Raw genomic sequence first — 20,889 nt, forward strand, 5'->3', positions numbered from 1 at the left:
CACCATACCAGAGAGAAGAAGGGAAAGGGTGAAAGAACCATAAATCGATTGCCTCCTGTAAGCATCCCAATAGGAAATCAAACCCAAAACTTGGGCATGTACCCCTGTCCAGGAATCGAACCAGCAACCTTTCCACTGCACCGGATGACAATCAACCAACTGAGCCACACCAGTCAGGGCTTTTCCTTTCTTAACTCATCATACTGTCTGATCTCCCATTAAACCATTAAAGACAATTACTTCTAGAGTCCTTTTTAAATATTCTTTCTTCTTTAAGGTTCAGCGTTCATTTTATTAGATACAAAATCTCCTTAAGCAAACATCACCCCCACAATCCACCACCTTCTGCAGAAAGAGTTCTCCAGTATATCTATCTACTCACATTTAAAAATAGCGCCTCCAGTGAATTAACAGATCCTGTTTTCTGAGGTTTTACTCTCTGTCACTTATCCTAACCCTGGTCACATGTAGACTAAAAGCATGGGCTCTGGAACCCCACTACCAGAGTCTGATTCCTGAATTCTACCATTTAAAAGTTGTGTAATCTGCCCTGGCCGGTTTGGCTCAGCAGTTGGAGCGTTGGCCTGCGGTCCAGAGAGACCCAGGTTCGGTTCCCGATAGGGGCATGTACCTCGGTTGCAGTTTGTCGCCAGCCCTGGTTGGGTTGTGTGGGGGCAGCCACTCAACGTGTCCCTTTCACATTGATGTTTCTCTTTCTCTTCTTCTCTCCCTCCCACTCTATCTGAACAAAAAATGGGACAATGTCCTCGGGTGTGGTTGTAAAAAAAAAAAAAAAAAGTTGTGTAATCTGGGGAAAGTTACTCATTTTCTCGTATGTGAAGCAAGACTAACAACATCATCTAACTTAAATGGCCATTATGAGAACTAAATGAGATAGAATAAAATAAGTTTAGCAGAATGCCTGGTATATAAATAAGGCTTATTATTATTTAATATATCCCACTACTATTTAAACACGCTCAAGTCTCTTTGGGAGTGGTTTTTCCTATTTCAGGTCCTTCCTCCAACTCCATCTCCAACCTTCTCTTCACTCCTAACCCACTACTATCATGCTTCTTTCCACTCTACTCAAACTGTTCCTGCCAAAGGCACCTCTCTTTACTACATACAGCTGTTCCAGGTGGGAGACAGGCTATGGGAATGGGTGAAAAAGGTGAAAGGGATTACAAAGTATAAATTGCCAGTTATTAGTCAGGAGGATGTAAAAAGAACATAGGGAATATAGTCAATCATATTGTAATAACAATGTATGATGTCAGATGGGTACTAAACTTATTGGGGTGATCACTTCATAAGGTGTATAAGTGTCTAATCACTATGCTGTACACCTGAAACTAATATAAAACTGTATGTCATCTGTAACTGGAAAATAAATTAATTTTTAAAATACACCTATTAGTGCCCTGGCCGGTTTGGCTCAGCGGTTAGAGCGTCGGCCTGCGGTCCCGAGAGACCCGGGTTCAGTTCCCGCTAAGGGCACGTACCTCGGTTGCAGTTTGTCCCCGGCCCTGGTCGGTCGTGCGGGTGGCAGCCACTCGATGTGTTCCTTTCACATCGATGTTTCTCTCTCTCTCTCTGTTCCCCTCTCTCCCTCCCACTCTACCTGAACAGAAAGATGGGAAAATGTCCTCGGGTGAGGATAAAAAAAAAAAATACACCTATTAGTTAAGCACGCCTAATTTATATGCAGTATATAAAAACACATTTCATATTTTACAAATAAAATACAAAGCTGAAATAAAATCTACACAAAAATTCTAAACCCCCCTTAAAACCAATTTGATACATACTTCTGATTTTAAACTTAAGTTTGAATAAAGATTTCCATTTTCACTGACCATTACCATTTGAAAATTTAATAGGAAAAAAAACATCAGTGTTCCAAAAGACTCACAATTAACCATCCTAGATGCAAAATGCCTAATCTCCCAAAATAAAATTTAAAGTTATTTATTATTAATTTCCTATGATAGTTTTAGATGGAGCATCACAAAATAAATAATCTCAATCTTATTCTTTGAACTATAAATACAAGGCAGCTTTCACAACTTGTATTTGTAAATTTGATAATTAAAAAAAAAAAGGTTTCCAAGTAAAAATATCAGTCAACTTGCTTTATTTTTGCCTTTAAATTTTTTAAATTTAAATTAAATGCCACACATAGAGCAAATTCTCAAAATGAGTAAATGAATTCTTATTAAAATAAGCTAAAACGGAAGATTTAAGGAACTAATCTTATTTCAAGAGTTTATATAAATAGAGTTTATGACAAGAAAAGCTCACTCATGAATCTTGCCTAGATTTTCATTTTCAGCTTTAACACTTTAGAAAAGTATTTAACCCACCAAAAGGAGGAGCAGAGAGTGGCAGAACAGTAGAAACATTCCAACACACTGCCATCATCTTCAGGGGCAAAGACATTTCAAATTCTGCAAACGCTCAAGCCAAGGAATCCTCTTGTCACCTAACTGTACTACCTACCCTCCCCACCTCCACCAATCCCTTTCCAAAGGCTGCTGCGGTTTAAAAAAATCTATAGTGCAGCTATAATGTTATGTTGGTCAGTGAGTTGTGAGGAAGAAAGCCATCAAGGCCACTAGGACTGCCAATTACTGTTACCAGCTGTGTCTTGAATCAAGGCACTAAGCAAAAGGAATAAAGTGTGGGAGGCAAGGGGAATGGCCAGAAATCCAGCCCACATGCTCCAGTCTTTGATGCCATGCATTGGGGTTGCATCTCCCCAGAGAAAAGGGCACCTTTTTCTAATACGCACAAAGATGCATAATGGGGTAGCTATGGACTTAGGCACACATAAAAAAGAAGAAAGAAGCCAGACAGTACCTAACTTACTAGGGAAGAAGGAACTAAGCCTTTAGTTACTACCTACTATGTATTAGAACTGCAATAAAAGCTTTATATATATTGTATCATTTCCTTTAATATCTTCCTCGCTATAGGAAGGGGCATTGTCATCTTTATTATGTAGATGAGGAAAATGGCAGATATAAGTAAATTGCCAAATAAGAGGCAAAAAAAAAGATTTTTACTCAGGTTCATCTCCTGTGAAAGGTGGCAATGTGTTCAATAACACCTACTAGACCTAAGAAAGATGCCTTGGGGTTTATAAATTACTATCTTCCAGTTAATCTCAAGGTAGAACAAATATCTGTTTTAAAAGCTAGGGGGTTAGGAATATCATAGCTTGGTTTCCCATCCAAACCACAAAAGGGGGGAAACCTTCAACTCTAAGTCCTTAGACACAGAAAGTAGGAAGAAAACACAAGCATGTCAAAACTAACCAAACTAGGAATTTGAGATACTCACTTCAGAACTGAAACTGTTGGCTTTTAGTCACCAGCCTCTTTATGTATTAATGACTAAACAATGCTCTGGCAAATAGCATTGTTATTTTCCAATAAAGTAAGTCTCCCCTATGAAATTGGATAGAAAATAACCATCATTCATGATCCAGTTTTCTTAGAAGAATAATTACTATTTTCCATAGAAGTTTTACCTACGCACAAACGTTATTCGATATGGTCTAATTACAGCATCTCACTCACCTGAGGCTGAGTTCATCATATTCTGCTGCACTGGCGGGCTGGTAGGGGCTGTAACATTCATCTGGGAGAGCATAGCCTTCCTGGGGTCCTGCCATGTTGTTGTCTGATCGATGTGACTGAGATAAAACAAGCCAGTGCATTAGATAACAAATACCAGGTCCTAAAAACAACAATACCACTTTATCAAAGTAGGGTAGATTATATGGGCTAATGGCAAAGGTGTCTAAACCAGCTCGGCAAAAGCATTTAGTCATGAAATCTCACTGCTCCTGCCCTTTCTCTGCAACATTTTTTATATCCTTGTATCACACAACTTTCACTTCTTAGATCTTACAAGTGCAGGATTTGAAAAAGCTATGCCTGAAATTTTAAGTGACGGGAAACCATTTTCACCTAGTAGACAATTATCACCCACTTCAAATTTAAAGATAAAAATGTGATTTATAGCCCTGGCCAGTTTGGCTCAGCGGTTAGAGCGTCAGCCTGTGGTCCAGAGAGACCCGGGTTCGGTTCCCGCTAAGGGCACGTATCTCGGTTGCAGTTTGTCCCCAGCGCTGGTTGGGTCGTGCGGGTGGGCAGCCACTCGATGTGTACCTTTCACATTGATGTTTCTTTCTCTCCCTCCCACTCTATCTGAATGGAAAAATGTGATTTATAAATTAATCATCTATAAGAGTGGTCATATGACTAAAACCCAAATTTGCAGAGGAATCATCCACGTTTTTTCTCCTAAGCTAAGAATGCCTATTAACAGGATTTTTAGACCTTAAATACTTTAGGTAAAACACAAAGGTATTAAGTCTTATTATAATATATACATCAAAACCAAAATAAAATTAAAAACTTCATCTGTAAGTTTTTATTGTGTCCTGTAACGATCAAAACCTTTTATTTGCTAAACAAAACATTCAAATATTTGCTACATACATTTACCTTACTGCAAAATATCAGACATATGCACATAGATTTCTTCATCTATAAAACTGGGATGAAACCAGCTAAAGATTCTATGAAATATAAGACTATAAGGCATCTAGCACAGTATCTGGTATATGAGCATTCAATAAATATTAGTTTTCTTTGAGAAGAGTTATGCAAGGCTCTCACTTCTGTATAATTTATAAAGGCGAAAACTGAAAAACCAACTAACATCTAATGATAGGGATTGGTTAAATAAATATTGTTTAATATAATGGATTATAATGCAGCTAGTGAAAATATTTTAGAAAAATATTTAATAACATGGAAAATATTTCATAAAACAACTTTTTAAAGTCAGCTGTAAAACACTATGTACAGTATGAGGGTTATTGTTTAAATATGTGAGTGTACTGAAAACATATGGTAAGGATAGACATAAAAATGTAACTGTTTATTTCTAGATGGCAAAATTACAGAACTGTGCTTTGCTAGGTTTTCCTATTATTAAACAACCATCAACTAATATTATTTTTGAAACTGGTGAGGGGGAAATGGCCAGAAATAAGACTTATTTTTTAAAAGTAACCCTCAAATAATTTTTTTAAATATATTTTTCTTTTTACTGATTTTAGAGAGAGAGGAAGGGAGGAGAGAGAGAGAGAGAGACATTGATGAGAGAGAACATCGACTGGCCACCTCCTGCGTGCCCCCCACTGGGGATTTGGCCCACAACCTGGGCATGTGTCCTGACCAAGAATTGAACCAGCAACCTCTTGTGCATGCATGGGTCGACACTCAACCACTGAGCCACACCGGCCAGGCTCAAATCATTTTTTTGTATAGCTGTTTAAATTTCAAATCTGAGTTCGCTCTTCTTGAATCATCCCATGATAAATTCCCACGTAAATGGTTATGAAATGACACCCTGTCATTTACTTTCCTGAAATGGAATTAGAATGCACAATAAAAAAGGATCATAGACTGGCTGGATGGAGCAAAAATATTATCTATTAGAGATGGGAGAAGAATTCCTATAGGTCCTAGGCAAGCAGGAAAGGAATGAAAGCACTGAGGTAATAATGTGGAAAGTGCGTATACTCATAAATGAGAATTCCTGTAAATTCAGCACTTCTTTTTGTCTACATACATGCTTTTTAGTTAGTAGCACTAGTATTTGCTCAGGTCTAGACAGTACAGGCAAAACCCCATTCAAGTCTTGCTATGTAAGCACCTTATTCCAAAACATCAAGTCCTTATCAAGCTCAGTAAGAACTTATTCCTCTTCCTTTTCAATCCTCCATTGGAACCACACGAATCTTCCCAAATATTGGAGTCAACTCATAAATCTGTTCTAGGCTTCTTTCTCCTTTAAAATAAATTAGGGTTTTTAATATAATATGGAGAATGTATATTTTTACTGCTCTCAAAAGGTCAATTATTTTGCTGAAATGACGTAAGTATAAATGCTAAAATTTCTCCTCCTGAAAAAGTTGTTGAATCCTCATGAAGTTAAGAGTCTCATAGAGCTGTACTATGTTACCTCAGCTAATGTTCCACTTATTTAAAAAATATCTACATCACTTTATAGAATAAAGATGCCATTATCTAAACTGTCCAACTATAAAAGCATGCAACCCCATTTAGATGCCCAAGAAGATGTGAAATAAAATGTAACTTTAGAATTTTTGTCTTCATTTAATTTATAAAATTAAATTATAAAAATACTGCTTTATCCTACTAAGTCAATTTGCAATGGTATACCCCCAAATATCCAGCCATCCTTTTTATCACAAGAATAAGAATCTTTATAAAAACATTTCATGCCACAAAAAAAGTATTTTTGCTAAGACCAAATAAATAGTTTGCCAGGCCTACTCTTCCCCTAGATATCTGCATGGATATACCAACTTTTATTCATATTATTAACTACTGTATCTTCAATAATGTATAACAGTGCTTGACAAATATTTGTCAATGAGTCAATGAATTTTTTGCTCTAAGAACATCAAACTTTCTCCTCAAGTCCTTGCAGCCCTACTGACTATCAATACCCACTCACCCCCTAAAAAGAAATTATAGATAAGGGTTATAGATCCAGTAGAATTAGCAATAAGGAGATTACTGGTGACATTGGCAAGAGCAGTGCCAGTGGCATGACGAAGGAATAGTGAATAGGAGGTAAGGAAACAGACAAATTTAGTTGTGTACAGGGAAGAAAGCACAAATGCAACTGGATGGATATGAGTTTTTGTTTTTTCAAGAGGAAGAAACACACGTGTTTAAATATAAATAGAATAGCTGAAGATGTGCTAAGGGATCACAGAAGAGTTATAGTCATACATCAGCTGGTGGGAAGAAACAATGTAGACACTGCTTCTACCATAAAAGGAAGTGAGAAAAGATAAGGCAGAAGCAGGTAATTTCACTGGCAGGTGATAGTTGAGTGAAACTTCTCTCTTAACAAGAGGAATAACATTAAGATGATTAACAAGGCTGGCATTACTGATACCTCCCTATGCACCCAGAAAATGGAGGGACTTGCACAAGGACACACATCCAGTACACAAAAGGACTGCATCTGGTAGCCAAGAATTCTGAAAACAATCTCTGTTCAAGATATATATGAAAAGGATGATACTAAAACATGTAAATTCTTTGTAATAAATACTGAATAACAAATACATTGCATAAATACTAATAGGAGCTATGTACAATTAAAAGGCATGGGTATTGAACATGCAATAAAAGACACAGAATGTTATAAAACAATTTCTATTTCCACTAGAATATTAAGCTTCTTGAAGGATGTGCACTTGGGAGAGTGCTTGCTATATAGCAGGGCTCAATAAATGTGCTGAGTTGAATGAAGATTAAAGCAGTGTGCATTATTTTAAAAAGTGATGACTAAGAGTTCATATAAATGCTAATCTGGAAAAGTGTTAATTAAGAATTTTATCACTCTGATTCTTAGAAATGTCAAATTACAGATAAAATTACAGATAACAGAATAAAAATATACAAACCAAGGAGATATAATTAAGAAAAAAAAATCATAAAACAGTAATTAAAAATTCAGCTTATCGTGTTCCTAAGAATAGTCTAGCTGGTGAACTTATAGGAAAATAAAAAGCATGAAATTCTACAGCCCCTTCAATACATGTAACTAATTATTCTTTGCTATTATTTTAGGAAAGAAAAGGTGATTGGATTTATGACCAATGTAAACCCCATGATCTCACTCTAGAGGAGCCAAAGCTGAGAAACAATAAACTTGTCAAAGTTTAGACTGATGAAACATAAGCAGCTGCACTTTGACCAAGGCCCATGTCTAGTAGGAGTTTCTCCTGTGTACACAGAGATACCTCTCCTATTGGCTTTTGTCTCTTATTTTATACTGCGTAATAGGGTCTTCCATAATGGATGTATAGAGTCCCCAAAGGGGCAGAAATCCTCAAGTGCACCATTAGAAAACTGACTTTTTTGCATAATACCACGAGTTAATTCAGACTCTGATATATAGCAATATTTAAAGAGCTTTATATCCTCCTATAAAATGTAACTCTTTTGTTACGCAAACCTGGGTCATAAACATGCAGGAATTCTGACCTTACAAAGAATAACAATATTGCCACATCTTCAAATTACTGGGGAAACCATAAAAACATTAAATACTTCCTGAAGCTACCATGGGGAAACCCAAAGATCTTATCTCACCAGGACCAAGGTTCAGAAAGAATTAAAATGTGCCATTGTTTCATATGTCTCTTGCAAAGGTTGGGGGAAAAAAAAAGGACCCACAATTTATTAAGATTAAGTGATACGTCCAAGGGCAACTGACCAGTATGTATGTAGCTATGCTGCTATCTAAACTCAACACTGACACAAAATCTGCATTCTTTCTCCTACATGAAACGTCCTCTTATGTTGTGAGAGCATTTTTTATGTTGTTTAGATTTCTTAAGACTAACCTCTTTATCACCACCCTTGCAATAATTAAGTACAAGGAGACAAAAATCTACTCTGGTAACACCCTGTAAAGACCAAGATCTCGATGGCTCAGTTGAATGGGGCTCAGAATCCTTATTTTAAATGCTTTCTTTAAAAAAAACCAAAAACTTAAAACTATTTCAGGGCTAGCAAACGAGTCAAGACTAACAAATCAGATGGAAAGCTCTCTTTATCATACAAAATGAACAACCATTAAAAAATGTTAATGAGCCCTGGCAGGTTTGGCTTAGTGGTTAGAGCGTCGGCCTACAGTCCAGAGAGACCTGGGTTCGGTTCCTGCTAGGGGCAGTTTGTCCCCAGCCCTGGTTGGGTCCTGCGTGTGGCAACCACTCCATGTGTCCCTTTCACATTGATGTTTCTCTCTCTCTCTTCCTCTCTCTCTCCCTCCCACTCTACCTGAACAAAAAGTAAAAAAATGTCCCTCAGGTGAGGAAAAAAAAAAAGTTAATGATTAGTTAATTGACGGCACTGGTAAAGAGAGAAATTGGCTATGGGGACATTATGCTTACTGTTTCTTTTCCTTTAAATTGGTGGTTTGCAGCTCTACAAACTTATGCTGGTTTTTGTTCTTCCTACTTTGTTTCTTACTTTAGAAACTCTTACTGCAGAGCAGAGTCCCCTGTTCAGTTTCTGCTAGGGGCACGTACCAAAAAAAAAAACATTGGTTTCAAGGACTGCTGTTAAACCATATCTCAGAATCTACCAAAAGTAACTTCCTCCATTGTTTACTTCAACATATATTGTCACAATGTAGCATAAACAAATGTTGTTTAAATAGTAAACCGGCCCAGCCAGTGTGGCTCAGTGGATTGAGCATCGTCTCATGGACTGAGAGGTTCCCAGTTCAATTCTCGATCAGGGCACATGCCCAGGTTGCAGGCTCCATCCCCAGTGGGGGACTGTGCAGGAGGGAGCTGATCGATATTTCTCTCTCACATGGATGTTTCTCTCTGTCTCCCCCTTTCTCTCTCTCTAAAAAGAAAAAAAATCTAAGGGAAAAGAGGTCAATGCCCGAGTCAGGTATTGCATGTTTTAAAAATACTTGCAGCACATTGACTGAACATAGCTGATTTAGAACAATGGTTATCTATTTAGAAATTGGGGGGAGGAGGCATTTATGGTCATCACAGTCCTACAAATGTTTAATGGGGAGACAGTACTGGATGCTAGATTTCTGGCAATGCAGCAGACGGTCTTCCACAACTCTGGAATGTCTTGATAGTCGTGTAGGAAAAAGCTACATTTACACACATAACTCCACTTTACACACAGAGTGTTTTGCATAATTGTAATTATATAACAAATTTTTCTAAAAGGCAATCAATTACATTTAGTTTTGTCTGGAAATCTGTTAATAGTATGTTCTTTCTGGAATCACATCAATTTTTAGTTACCAACTCAATATACTTGCTCTTTATTCAAAACTTGTCATGTTCATCGCAATTATAGTATAGATGCAGACGTATGACTATTATAGCTTCTAATACAGCCATGCCAAGCATTTATATATTAATACAAATTATTAGCTTACCACAAATTATGTCTCCTCCACACTACATAGACTGATTTCATGTCAATTTAAAAAATTTATATGTAGTTATATTATATATGAATTTCATTATAGAATAAACACTTTACAAAATATTTCTTACTAAAAAGGGCTGATGTGGCTGACAAGGTTAAAAACTACTGCATTAAGAAACCATAAACTACAACCAGAGAGCACTTTTATAGTACAAATCTAATGTCTCCCATCAGATCATGAGGTTAAAGATCCCCCTTTTTTATCCTTTCTATATTTAATACATAAACACAGTGCTTTGCAAGTAGGTGATCAATAACCACTTGATGAATCGAAAGCTTAGTCTACTGAGCTTTTTTAACCACCAAGTATTTACTGTGACCTAAATCCTGAATAGGAACAACTGACATGTCAGGTACAGCAACCTGTGAGTAATGGAAGTTAGCTAAATTTTGAGGCTAAAGACAAATTCCTGCTCTCAAGACTCATGGAGTAATGAGACATATATACCGATATTTCAGTATAAGGTGCTAAGTGTGGCAGAGCACTTATGCATAGGAAACTGTGAGAACACAAAGATAGGTGGGGAGAAGGGAAGGTGGAGAATGAGGAGTTAAGTGTCTTCTCAAACACCCTGTCAATTTGTAAAATGCTGCAATCTTGGTTAAAATCTAGAACTAGTATTAGAAAATTAAGTAGTTATAAACTTAAGCCTAACCATATTGTACATACAGTTTATCCCTTTTTGAAAATGTTTTCCTTCTAAACAGTAAAACACTTCTCACAAAACCCAGCAGTGTAGTCATAAATTACTTGTACCTGTGCACAGCTACCTAACAAGTGGTTCTTTCCATCTCTGCCAAGATTTTGTTATGTCAGATGACACAAATTAGTTGTAAGAATTTAACAATATAATCTACAAACGTGAGCAGAAACTTAAAAAAAAAATACATCTGACAAGTGTTTAATCTAACACACCTTTTAGATTTTCTTCACTGTGCTGCAACAGAAGAAAACAAAACAAAACAAAATAATTTTTTTTTTGGCAAGTGTGACCTGCTTAGTTAGACTTTTTGGTAAACTATATCTTTGTGAACTCATCTCTGCTGCATGGGCTTGTAATATATTTATTATGAGAATTGTTAGAAATTCCTAATTCCCCCCAATAAAGGTGAACAAAGATGACTCTGCTTTTAACAGACATTTTGGCAACCAAATCACCATTCCTAAAGAAAGTGAGAAAATTTGTACTTAAGTATATGTAAGATCACAAAAGCGAACTAAAGGATTCTTTTTATTTCAAAAAGTTGTCTTTTAGGAAACAACAAAATAAACTTAAAACTAGAAAACCAGAAATAATATATAATAGATGTGAGGAACGTTTAAATTAAAAAACTTCTGTTCCTGCTGTCAGGCCCTCAAACTATTATGATGGCAGGGCTGGTTCTAAAATTCAGGAGAGTGGGCAGTCAGCCCAGATTTATTGCTCACTTATCAAGCCCATGTTTGTTGTGCAAGTGTTATTTATAGAGTCACATGCTAGGGGCTGTACCCTCACTAGCTAAACTACACGCTTAATTGACTCTAGGAACAATGATACATTGTTCAATCAAATCCTTCTGCGAGCTGCAGTGCCTAAGCCACAACCATATGCTTTTATATTTGTATATGTCTTCCATGGACTATTTTTAGAACCCTTATAAGTTACACATACTATAATTTCTTGATAAGGACAATACTCACATACTTTGCCTCTATGAAAAGTTTTTATATTATTAAAAATCAAAATCTTAAATCAAAATTTAAATAATTGGGCTATTACTCAAGGCTATTAAAAAATAGGTTAGCCTGGCTGGTGTGGCTCAGTGGTTGAGCGTGGACCCACGCACCAAGAGGTCGCTGGTTCAATTCCTGGTCAGGGTACATGCCCAGGTAATGGGTTAAATCCCCAGTGGGGGGCATGCACAAGGCGGCCAATCAATGTTCTCTCTCATGGATGCTTCCATCTCTCTCCCTCTCCCTTCCCCTTTCTCTAAAATCAATAAAGAAAAAAAAAACACATGTGTTAAAAGTATGAACTGAGTGTGGGCAGAAACACATAAAAGCAAACATGACAACTGATTATACTCTATAAAGTGTACACCACACTGTAATTTGACCCTACAGACTTACGTTGAATACAATTAACATTTGTTCACAAGTATGAAATCAATTTAAACACAATTTCACCATGTTGCCATATAAGAGTGACATGCTTAAACTATACATCTCCCCTTAGAAATGGTTATTCCCTAAGGAAGGGGTGAGGATGCAGCAGTTAGGAATAATGCCAAAGCACCAGTGGAGGCTTCCTGAAACACACACACACAGTTCTCTCTATCTAGATCCCAGGTGTCTTTTATCTGTAGTTGTGCTTAGCAACATTCTTTTCATAATGCCATAATGACTGAGAACCTTCTTCCCCAAAGTAAAAAAAGTTATTTATTTGTCCTTATTTCTTGATATAGAAAATGACTGATGTCATCAAAATATGAATTGAGACTCATGGTGGTTTTATTACTAGAAGAACAAAATTCAAGTCTCTTGATTCTCAATTATAAGTCTACCTAAGCTCCTTTCATAAAAGTCACCTTAAAAAACAAAAACAGCCTGGCCGGTGTGGCTCAGTGGTTGAACGTCAACCCATGCACCAAGAGGTCACCGGTTCGATTCCTGGTCAGGGCACATGCCCAGGTTGTGGGCCCAATCCCCAGTGGGGGGCATGCAGGAGGCCGCTAATCAATGTTCTCTCTCACTGATGTTTCTTTCCCCCACCCCCTCTCCCTTCCTCTATCTCTAAAAATCAATAAAAGGAAAAAAATTAAAAAAAAAAAAACATCAGAACTATGACCAAATAAAAAAAAAAAAAACAAAAAAACAAAAAAGCTCTGAGCAATTTTAAGACACAGAAAAATCTACAAATATTATTCAAAATGTGATCCTTAAAACACCTGCATCAGAATTACCTGAGTTATTAGCTCCTCTGTATTTCTAAGCACAGATTGCAGTCATTGATCTAACAATTTTACATATTCTTGCACAATCTGAGATCCTTACATACAATAACACATTTACCCAAAAGAGCCAGATTAGAAATACCATCTTTAAAAAAAAAAAAAAAAAGTGTTTTCTTCACTGATTTTTAGAGAGAGGAAGGGGGGGAGGGAGGGGGAGAGAGAGGAAGGGAAGGAGGGAGGGAGAGAGAGAGAGAAACATCAATCAGTTACCGTTTTGGTGCACAGGATGATACTCAACCAAGTGAGCCACTCCCACCAGAACCTTAAAAGATAGTTGTTTTTCTCATATTCCACTGTTTTCCTTAAATTGATACTCCTGAGCAAATAAGTGTTTTAAATGAAATTACTACATGACAGATGTCAAAGAGAAGGGAACATATTTATAAATGTTAAAGACCTTGGCAGTATTATTCTTTCATTTTATAACTGCTGGTCTAGGGATAGGGGAAAAAACTGTGGTCAGGGGAGAAACCGTGAAGATAAAAAAACAAATGTGTTGGGTACCAACTCTGACCTCATATGCCATGGCATGACTTTAGCTTGAGGCCCTCAACCAAGGACCAAGAAGGGAGACAGGTTTAGGCAGTCACACAAAGCTACAATCAACTTTCTGTATCTCATAAGACACCAGTAGCTTCCAAATAAGGATCTGTTCATGTGTCTACTGTGAGGAAATCACATTTAGTTCAAAACCTGCAACCATATTCATTGCATGTTTATGGCTACATTCAAGTTTTCGACCATTAACACAACAGGGCTTTCACCACCCAAAATATGAATATAGGATGAGTCTAAACAGCCTGGGAAACATTTCCCAAATGGTAAATCACCAGGAGGGCAGTCAAGAAAATCCATAATAAACACTTCTAAGCAAAGTAGGCAAATGGCCCTAGTAGAACAAAACACATGGAATTTTAACATAAATTGCCAGCATCCCTTACCCCTGCCATTTTGATGAAAATAATACAGTTAAAGAGTCTTACCTATTTTCTCTTTAATTTCACTTTCTTTAAACAAGCATCTAAATATATTTACATTGAAATTAGCAAAATAACTTTAGGAAAGACCCCAAAACCTAAAACAGTTAACTTTTATATATTCTACATGGTATTTTCAGAATGAATGTGGCAAAGGGAGTGTAGGACTCTTTCATTCATGGCCTTTCTTCCATCCATTAAAAGCTATCTTTGTATGGTCATGAGACGCTGGTAAAAAAATAATTTTTTTTTTTTTTTTTTTGTGAAGAAAGTGAATGCTACATACTCATCCAAAACAGGCTTACCTTATTAGGTAGGGATGGCTTACACAGAATACTCTCAGTAGTCTATCAACACTAAATTATAACACACAGATTAAATGTCTCCCTCTGTCTCCTCTGGGCTTAACATGTTCATTAAAAGAGATGTATGCACACCTGAAACTTACATGTTATATTCCAATTTTACCATAATTAAAAAAAAAAAAAAGTCATTTTGCAGATCCTCCAGTTCACCCGAATCAGAATAGTTGTTCAGGTTAAAAACTAAAATTTAAATGGCTTCTTCTAAGTGATCAATGAAATGTGATCTTGTTGGTGGAAATGTAATTTTCTTCTTTGAATCTTTCAAGTTAAATAACTATGAAATTCAATTATACTATGAAATATCTTAACACCTTTTTGAAGGAGATGGATATGGATAGAAAATGTGATAAATGGTCACAGCCATGGTCATTAAATGAAAATTAATAAAAAGGTTATACTGTAAATATTAAGAAACATGATCACGTAGGCAATCTTTGAGACCATGCTAGAAGGCTAGATCCTCAGTTTTACATAAGATATTCCCCAAGGAGTAGTTTCATAGATTTCTAGTTCTGATGGTTTGTTTGTTTTGTTTATATTTAAGAAGGTCCTAAGTATGAAGAGGGCATTCCTCTAACTCTCTGATTAAAATGCCAACATCCACCAGTCCACTGAGAACAAATCCAAGCTCTAGGGATCTAAAAAGTTAACAAAGAGGCTGTTTACTAGATTGGGAGTTTCCCTGAAAGTTTCTGTAAAATTCTATTTTGATAAATAAAATTACTAATAACTGAAAAAGGTTCGCCAAAGCAGAAACTTAACTTGGTTACCTATGGAACTCATTCTGTTAATTTTCTAATTCACATATAATGTACATATAGAAAATAACCGATTCTTTAAAGTAGTAAGAACGCACTACTGGATTTTAACCTGAAAAGGCTGAAATACCTGAATTATAAAATAAAAATTATTTCTTTATATATATAAAAAAGAGTTTCATAAAATATTTTGTCCACTACAACTTTGGTAGGAAGGAGCAGCAGCTGAATGACAGAACGGGCAATAATGTTCATCTACTATGAATCACTCATATCTGTGAAATTATGGAAAGTTTTTGTCACTATTGCTCAAGACTGACATAATGGAGCTGCTGGACAAAGACAAACAATTAAAATGGCTTAAGGGATAGAATAGACTAGACTTAATTGGAATGTCTAAGTCTATAAAGGTTAAGTCCAAGTGGAGATATGATTAAAATTACAAATGGAAAGGAAGATTCTGAAGTTCTCAAAACATAAAAATCACTTCACATCTGAAGGAAAACTTCGGCCATCAATCACTATTTCATGCTCACATAATATGCCTGCCCTCAATTCCTTTCCACTCCTCTCTCCTGTCAAAAGCCTTTGAGGCCAGCCAGCTCAAATGTCACTCCTAGGAAGAGTTCCCTGAGCTCTCCCCACCTCCGCTTAGCCCAAACAGATCCAACTGCCCCTTCCTGTTTTCATGAAAATTTCTTTAGAGTTACCACTGTACTCTGCATATATGTCCTTCGCCCCCTGCCCTAGACTATAAGCTGATGAAGGGTCAAGACTTTCCAAATATAATATATATTCATAAATGTTTTAGGGAACAAAAGAGGGCATTCATAGAATTTTATAAATTTATGAAGCTCATGGAAGTGTGAGGCACTGTGAAAAAAGAAAGTACTATACCACCATAACAAACATTAAGGCACAGAATAAGTCTAAGGATCTGGGTTAGTTTTTACTAATATTAGACCAAACTCTGATTCTGTTATATGAATCATTGCAGATACGTATATTAAAGTGGAAACACACCTGTAAAAAGAGAGCTTTTATGTGATCAGCCAGATGGCATCAGGTAGACTACTCAGTATTCGAAGAGCTCAAGAGCTCAGAATTACTTAATCCAACATACTCATGTTACAGATTAGTAAAATGGCAAACAAAATGTAAAACTGACTTTTTTTTATAATCAAAGATGTTCTCATAAGCAACATAAAAGATCCAAAATCTGCACAGCAGAAAAACAATCAACAAAATGAAAAGACAACCTATGTAATAGGAAAAAATATTTGCAAACTATATATTTGACAAGTCAATATCCAAAATATACAGGAAACTCATACAACTCAATGGCAAAAAATCAAATAATCCAATTTTTAAAAATGGGTGAAGGGCCCAAAAAGACATTTATCCAAAAAACATATACAAATGGCCAACACGTACATGAAAAAGTGCTCGACATCACTAATTATCAGGAAAATGCAAATGAAAACCACCTCACACCTGCTAGCATAAAAAGGAGAAGGAATAAATACTGTCCAAGATGTGGAAAAAAGGGAACCCTTGCAAAAAGGGAATCCTTGTTTATTCACTGTTGGTGGGCTTGTAAATTGGTATAGCCACTAAGGAAAACAGTATGGAGGTTCTTCAAAAAATTAAAAATAGAACTACCATATGATCCAGCAATTCCACTTCTGGGTATTTATCCAAAGAAAACAAAAACACTGATTTGAAAAGATATATGAATTCCAACCCCATGTTCATGGCAGCATTATTTACAATAGCCAAGATATAAAAACAACCTAAGTGTCCACTAATGGATGAATGGATAAAGAAGTTGTGGTACAGGTTTCTCCCACAACTGAAAGTACAGTGTTTCTACAAAAATCTTCTATAAGCTGAAATGGCATAAAGTGAAGAGTATACTATGGTACTTATGTAGGTCCTTCATAAAAGCGAAGTGGCAAAATGAGAATGTTCAGAAAGCAGGGGATACTCAATGGAATATTCTTCAGCCATAAAAAAAAAAATCCAAGGACAGTGAGGAAACCCTGCCACTGAGACAACATGGATGAATTTGAGGGCATAATGCTTAATGAAATCTGTCAGATACAGAAAGACAAATACTGTATGATCTCACTTATATGGTGAATCTTAAGAAGAAAATAAGAAACAAAACCCACACCAAACTTCTAGTAAAAGATCAGTAGAGTCCTGGCCGGTTTGGCTCAGCGGTTGGAGCGTCAGCCTGCGGTCCCGAGAGACCCGGGTTTGGTTCCCGCTAGGGGCATGTACCTTGGTTGCAGTGTGTCCCTGGCCCTGGTCAGTTGTGCGGGTAGCGGCCGCTCGATGTGTCCCTTTCACATCGATGTTTCTCTCTCTCTCTCTCTCTTCCTCTCTCTCCCTCCCACTCTACCTGAACAAAAAATGTCCTCGGGTGAGGATAAAAAAAATAAATAAATAAAATAAATAAATAAAAGATCAGATTTCTGGAAATTAGGAGTTGGGGGAGAGAGCAATTGGAGGAAGGTGGTCAAAAGGTACAAACTTCTACCGTAGCCAGTTTGGCTCAGTGGTTGGAGCACTGGACCTTGGACCAAAGGGTCATGTTTGATTCCAGTCAAGGGTGTGTACTTCGGTTGCGGTTCAATTCCGGCCCTGGTTGGGGTCGTGCGGAAAGCAACCAATCGATGTGCCTCTCTCACATCGATGTTTCTTTCTCTCTCTACCTCCCTCCCACTCTATTTGAAAATCAGTATGTTCCAGGCCATTACCTGAATCTTTTCAATCACTAACTGGTGGTTAATACAAAAAAGAGAATTGTTAAAATCAAAGGGCAAACTTACATAGAATGGTACCATGTTTGAGCTAGAAGGAAAACTGTAGACCTTGTGCCCTTTTATAGATGAGAATGGACAGATAGATAGTCATTTAAATAAGAGCTTGTAATGAGACTATGACAGATTTCCTGACTCACAGAGCAGCATGACTTCCTTAGGCAACACCCAGACTGATCTCTTAAATCAAGGAGTTTGGTCTAGAAAGGCCAGAGTGAAAGGTACACAGGCATTGCCTACCTGTCAAACAACAGCTAACATGGAGGTCACTGGTAGAAGCAGCCATCTACAACTGCTTTTGATGCCAATGACTCACAGGTTGAAAAACAACTCACAACAAAGCCTTTTCATCAGCATCTTGCAGCTCTTCATTAGCCCGGTGCAATATGCTTACTGAAGACTGATTGTAAACCAGATTAAATGAGAATACTTCACTTATCCAGGGCATCAATAAAGGTGTATCCTAAAAGTTACTTCACAGGTAAGTGAAGGAACCTCTTCATTAGGACTCTGTTTGGTATTTATTTACTATTAACTACTATTTGTAACCCCCTGTTTTAAATTATGGGAAAAATATCTAGAAGTTACACTAAGGTCTCTTCTTTGTACTCTTGGACATACAGCGGTGTTCAATAAGGCTGTCTAGACTCCAGTTAAGTGTGTTGTGATAACTACTTAAATAGGGTGAGTGCTATTCTTGGTCCTTTCAATTCAATTTTCCCTCACTCTGTAGATGACAGAATTGAGACTCATGATGGTTACTCAACTACCTGCCTAAGATCATGACATTAAGTGGATGGTGGAGGCAGAACTAGAACTCAAATCTCCTGTCAATCAGCTTCTCTCTCTCCAACTCGAACTCTCTCCCATACCAACCCCCACCCCACAACTAACCCCAAGGCAAACAATATTATCTGACCTACAATTCACTTAAAATACTGTATCACCTACTAAGTGCCAAATGCTGCTGACATCAAAATGATGAAGACATAGTCTTTGACCTGGAGAAGTTTCCTTTTAGTGGAAAAGATCCACAAAGATAAAATTTTAATAAAAAATTATATGGAGACTCACAATGTTTGTGGAAAAGTTCTTGGTCCGACCTATGAATACGGAGGACACATAGAAGCGGTTACCTCTGACCTTAGTGCTAAAAAACCTATAAAATTTAGCTGGTTGAAGAGTTTGGAAAAGCATTCCACAAAGTGGGGGAAGCACCGACTAACTAAATCATAGAGGTGTGATTTTTGTCCAATTAGAGCTGAAGTAGATCTTTTTTTTTTTTTCTTTATTGATTTCAGAGAGAGAGGAAGAGAGAGGGAGAGAGACAGAAACATTGAGTTCTCATCAATTGGCCATCTCCTGCATGCCCCCAACTGGGGATCTGGCCCACAGCCTGGGAATATACCCTGACCGGAATCGAACTGGTGACCTCTTGGTGCATAGGTCAATACTCGACCACAGGCCAGGCTGAAGATCTTAATTCAACAAACCCCTCTGGCCAAAAATGATTTCATATGAATCTAGCAATCAAATTATGTCTCCAAACATTATCACATGCCCTAGGAAGAAAGATGACAAACTAACCCTGGTTGAAAAGTAGTCTTAAGAATAAAGATTCCCTTCTATTCATCTTTGCACTTCCAGCTCCTAAGTATTTCTAATATGTGCAATAATGTTACTTCAACTAAGCTATCTTAAAATCTTATCATTTAATAAATATTAGGCATAATACGTATATGTAAAACAAAGTTTAGTGTTTTATAATATATACTTATATGTAAATATATAAAACTATCTATCTATATGGTATAATTAAAAATATAAAAATAGATCCAGGAATACATGACTCACCAAAATAAAGATGGCTATATGCCTCTAAAGAGTATACACAGAACATATATAATAGTAAGAACCAATATGGTTCAATTTCCATTACTTTAGGAGATTAGAAAACACTAATGATCTTAATACTTGTAAAAATGACATGCTACAACTTAAATTAAAAATTTAGAAGTCCCTATTATCCCCATGTGGCAGAAACATTTACTGATCACCAAAAGTCTCCAAACACTCCCCCACACTTCCTATGCCCCTTACAGTGAGGAGAGACTGAGTGACTCATTCTTGCCAATGGGCTATGAGAAGTTCTATTTCAGACCAAAGCATAGAATAATGGTGTGGATTTTCCATGTTTCACTTCCTTTTGTATGATGACAATAAAAGAAATGTTTGGCAGGTCCTCAATAACAAACAAAAATTCCATATGATCCAGCAATTCCACTTTTAGATATATACCCAAAGAATTGAATCCAGGGACTCAAACAGATACATGTATATCAACGTTCCTAGCAGTTCTATTCATAATAGTCAAAAGGTGGAAAAAAAACAAGTGTCCATCAACACAGGAACAGATAAACAAAATGTGACATATAAACACAATGGAATCTTACTGAGTCATTACAGGAATGAAAGTCTGACATATAAAAGAACAAATATTGTATTATTTTATTTTTATAAGTACCTAAAAAGGCAAATTCATAGAGACAGAAAGTAGAATAAATGTTTTCAGGCTAGGGAAAAGAAAAGAATGAAGAGTTACTGTTCCGTGTAATATAGAATTTCTATTTGGGATAATGAACAAATTCTGGAAACAGATACTGCCAATGGCTGCACAACACTGAGAATGTACTTAATGCAATTAAACTGTACAGTTAAAAATGGTAAATTTTATGGTATGTATGTATGTTATATACCACAATTTTAAGAAATTTTTTTAAGGTAAAACGTTCATCATGCAGACTATATGATGTTGCTTTTTCCTTCACAGCCTATGACCAGGTGAAAATTCTTCTAAATGTGTTACTGAA

General features: G+C 36.6%; 1 protein-coding gene across 7 annotated transcripts in view; it reads right to left on the reverse strand.

Annotated features, from left to right (window-relative positions):
• The window catches only part of YAP1 (Yes1 associated transcriptional regulator), a 105,930-nt gene that overhangs the window by 55,359 nt on the left and 29,682 nt on the right, over positions 1-20,889 (reverse strand). For all 7 annotated transcript variants that reach the window (XM_036259763.1, XM_036259762.1, XM_036259761.1 and 4 more), the window contains exon 3: positions 3,585-3,700. In XM_036259763.1, the coding sequence (XP_036115656.1) occupies positions 3,585-3,700 (116 nt within the window). The remainder of the gene's footprint in view (positions 1-3,584; positions 3,701-20,889) is intronic.

Source organism: Molossus molossus, unplaced genomic scaffold (genome assembly GCF_014108415.1).
Source record: "Molossus molossus isolate mMolMol1 unplaced genomic scaffold, mMolMol1.p scaffold_m16_p_13, whole genome shotgun sequence".
In the NCBI taxonomy this organism is placed as follows: domain Eukaryota; kingdom Metazoa; phylum Chordata; class Mammalia; order Chiroptera; family Molossidae; genus Molossus; species Molossus molossus.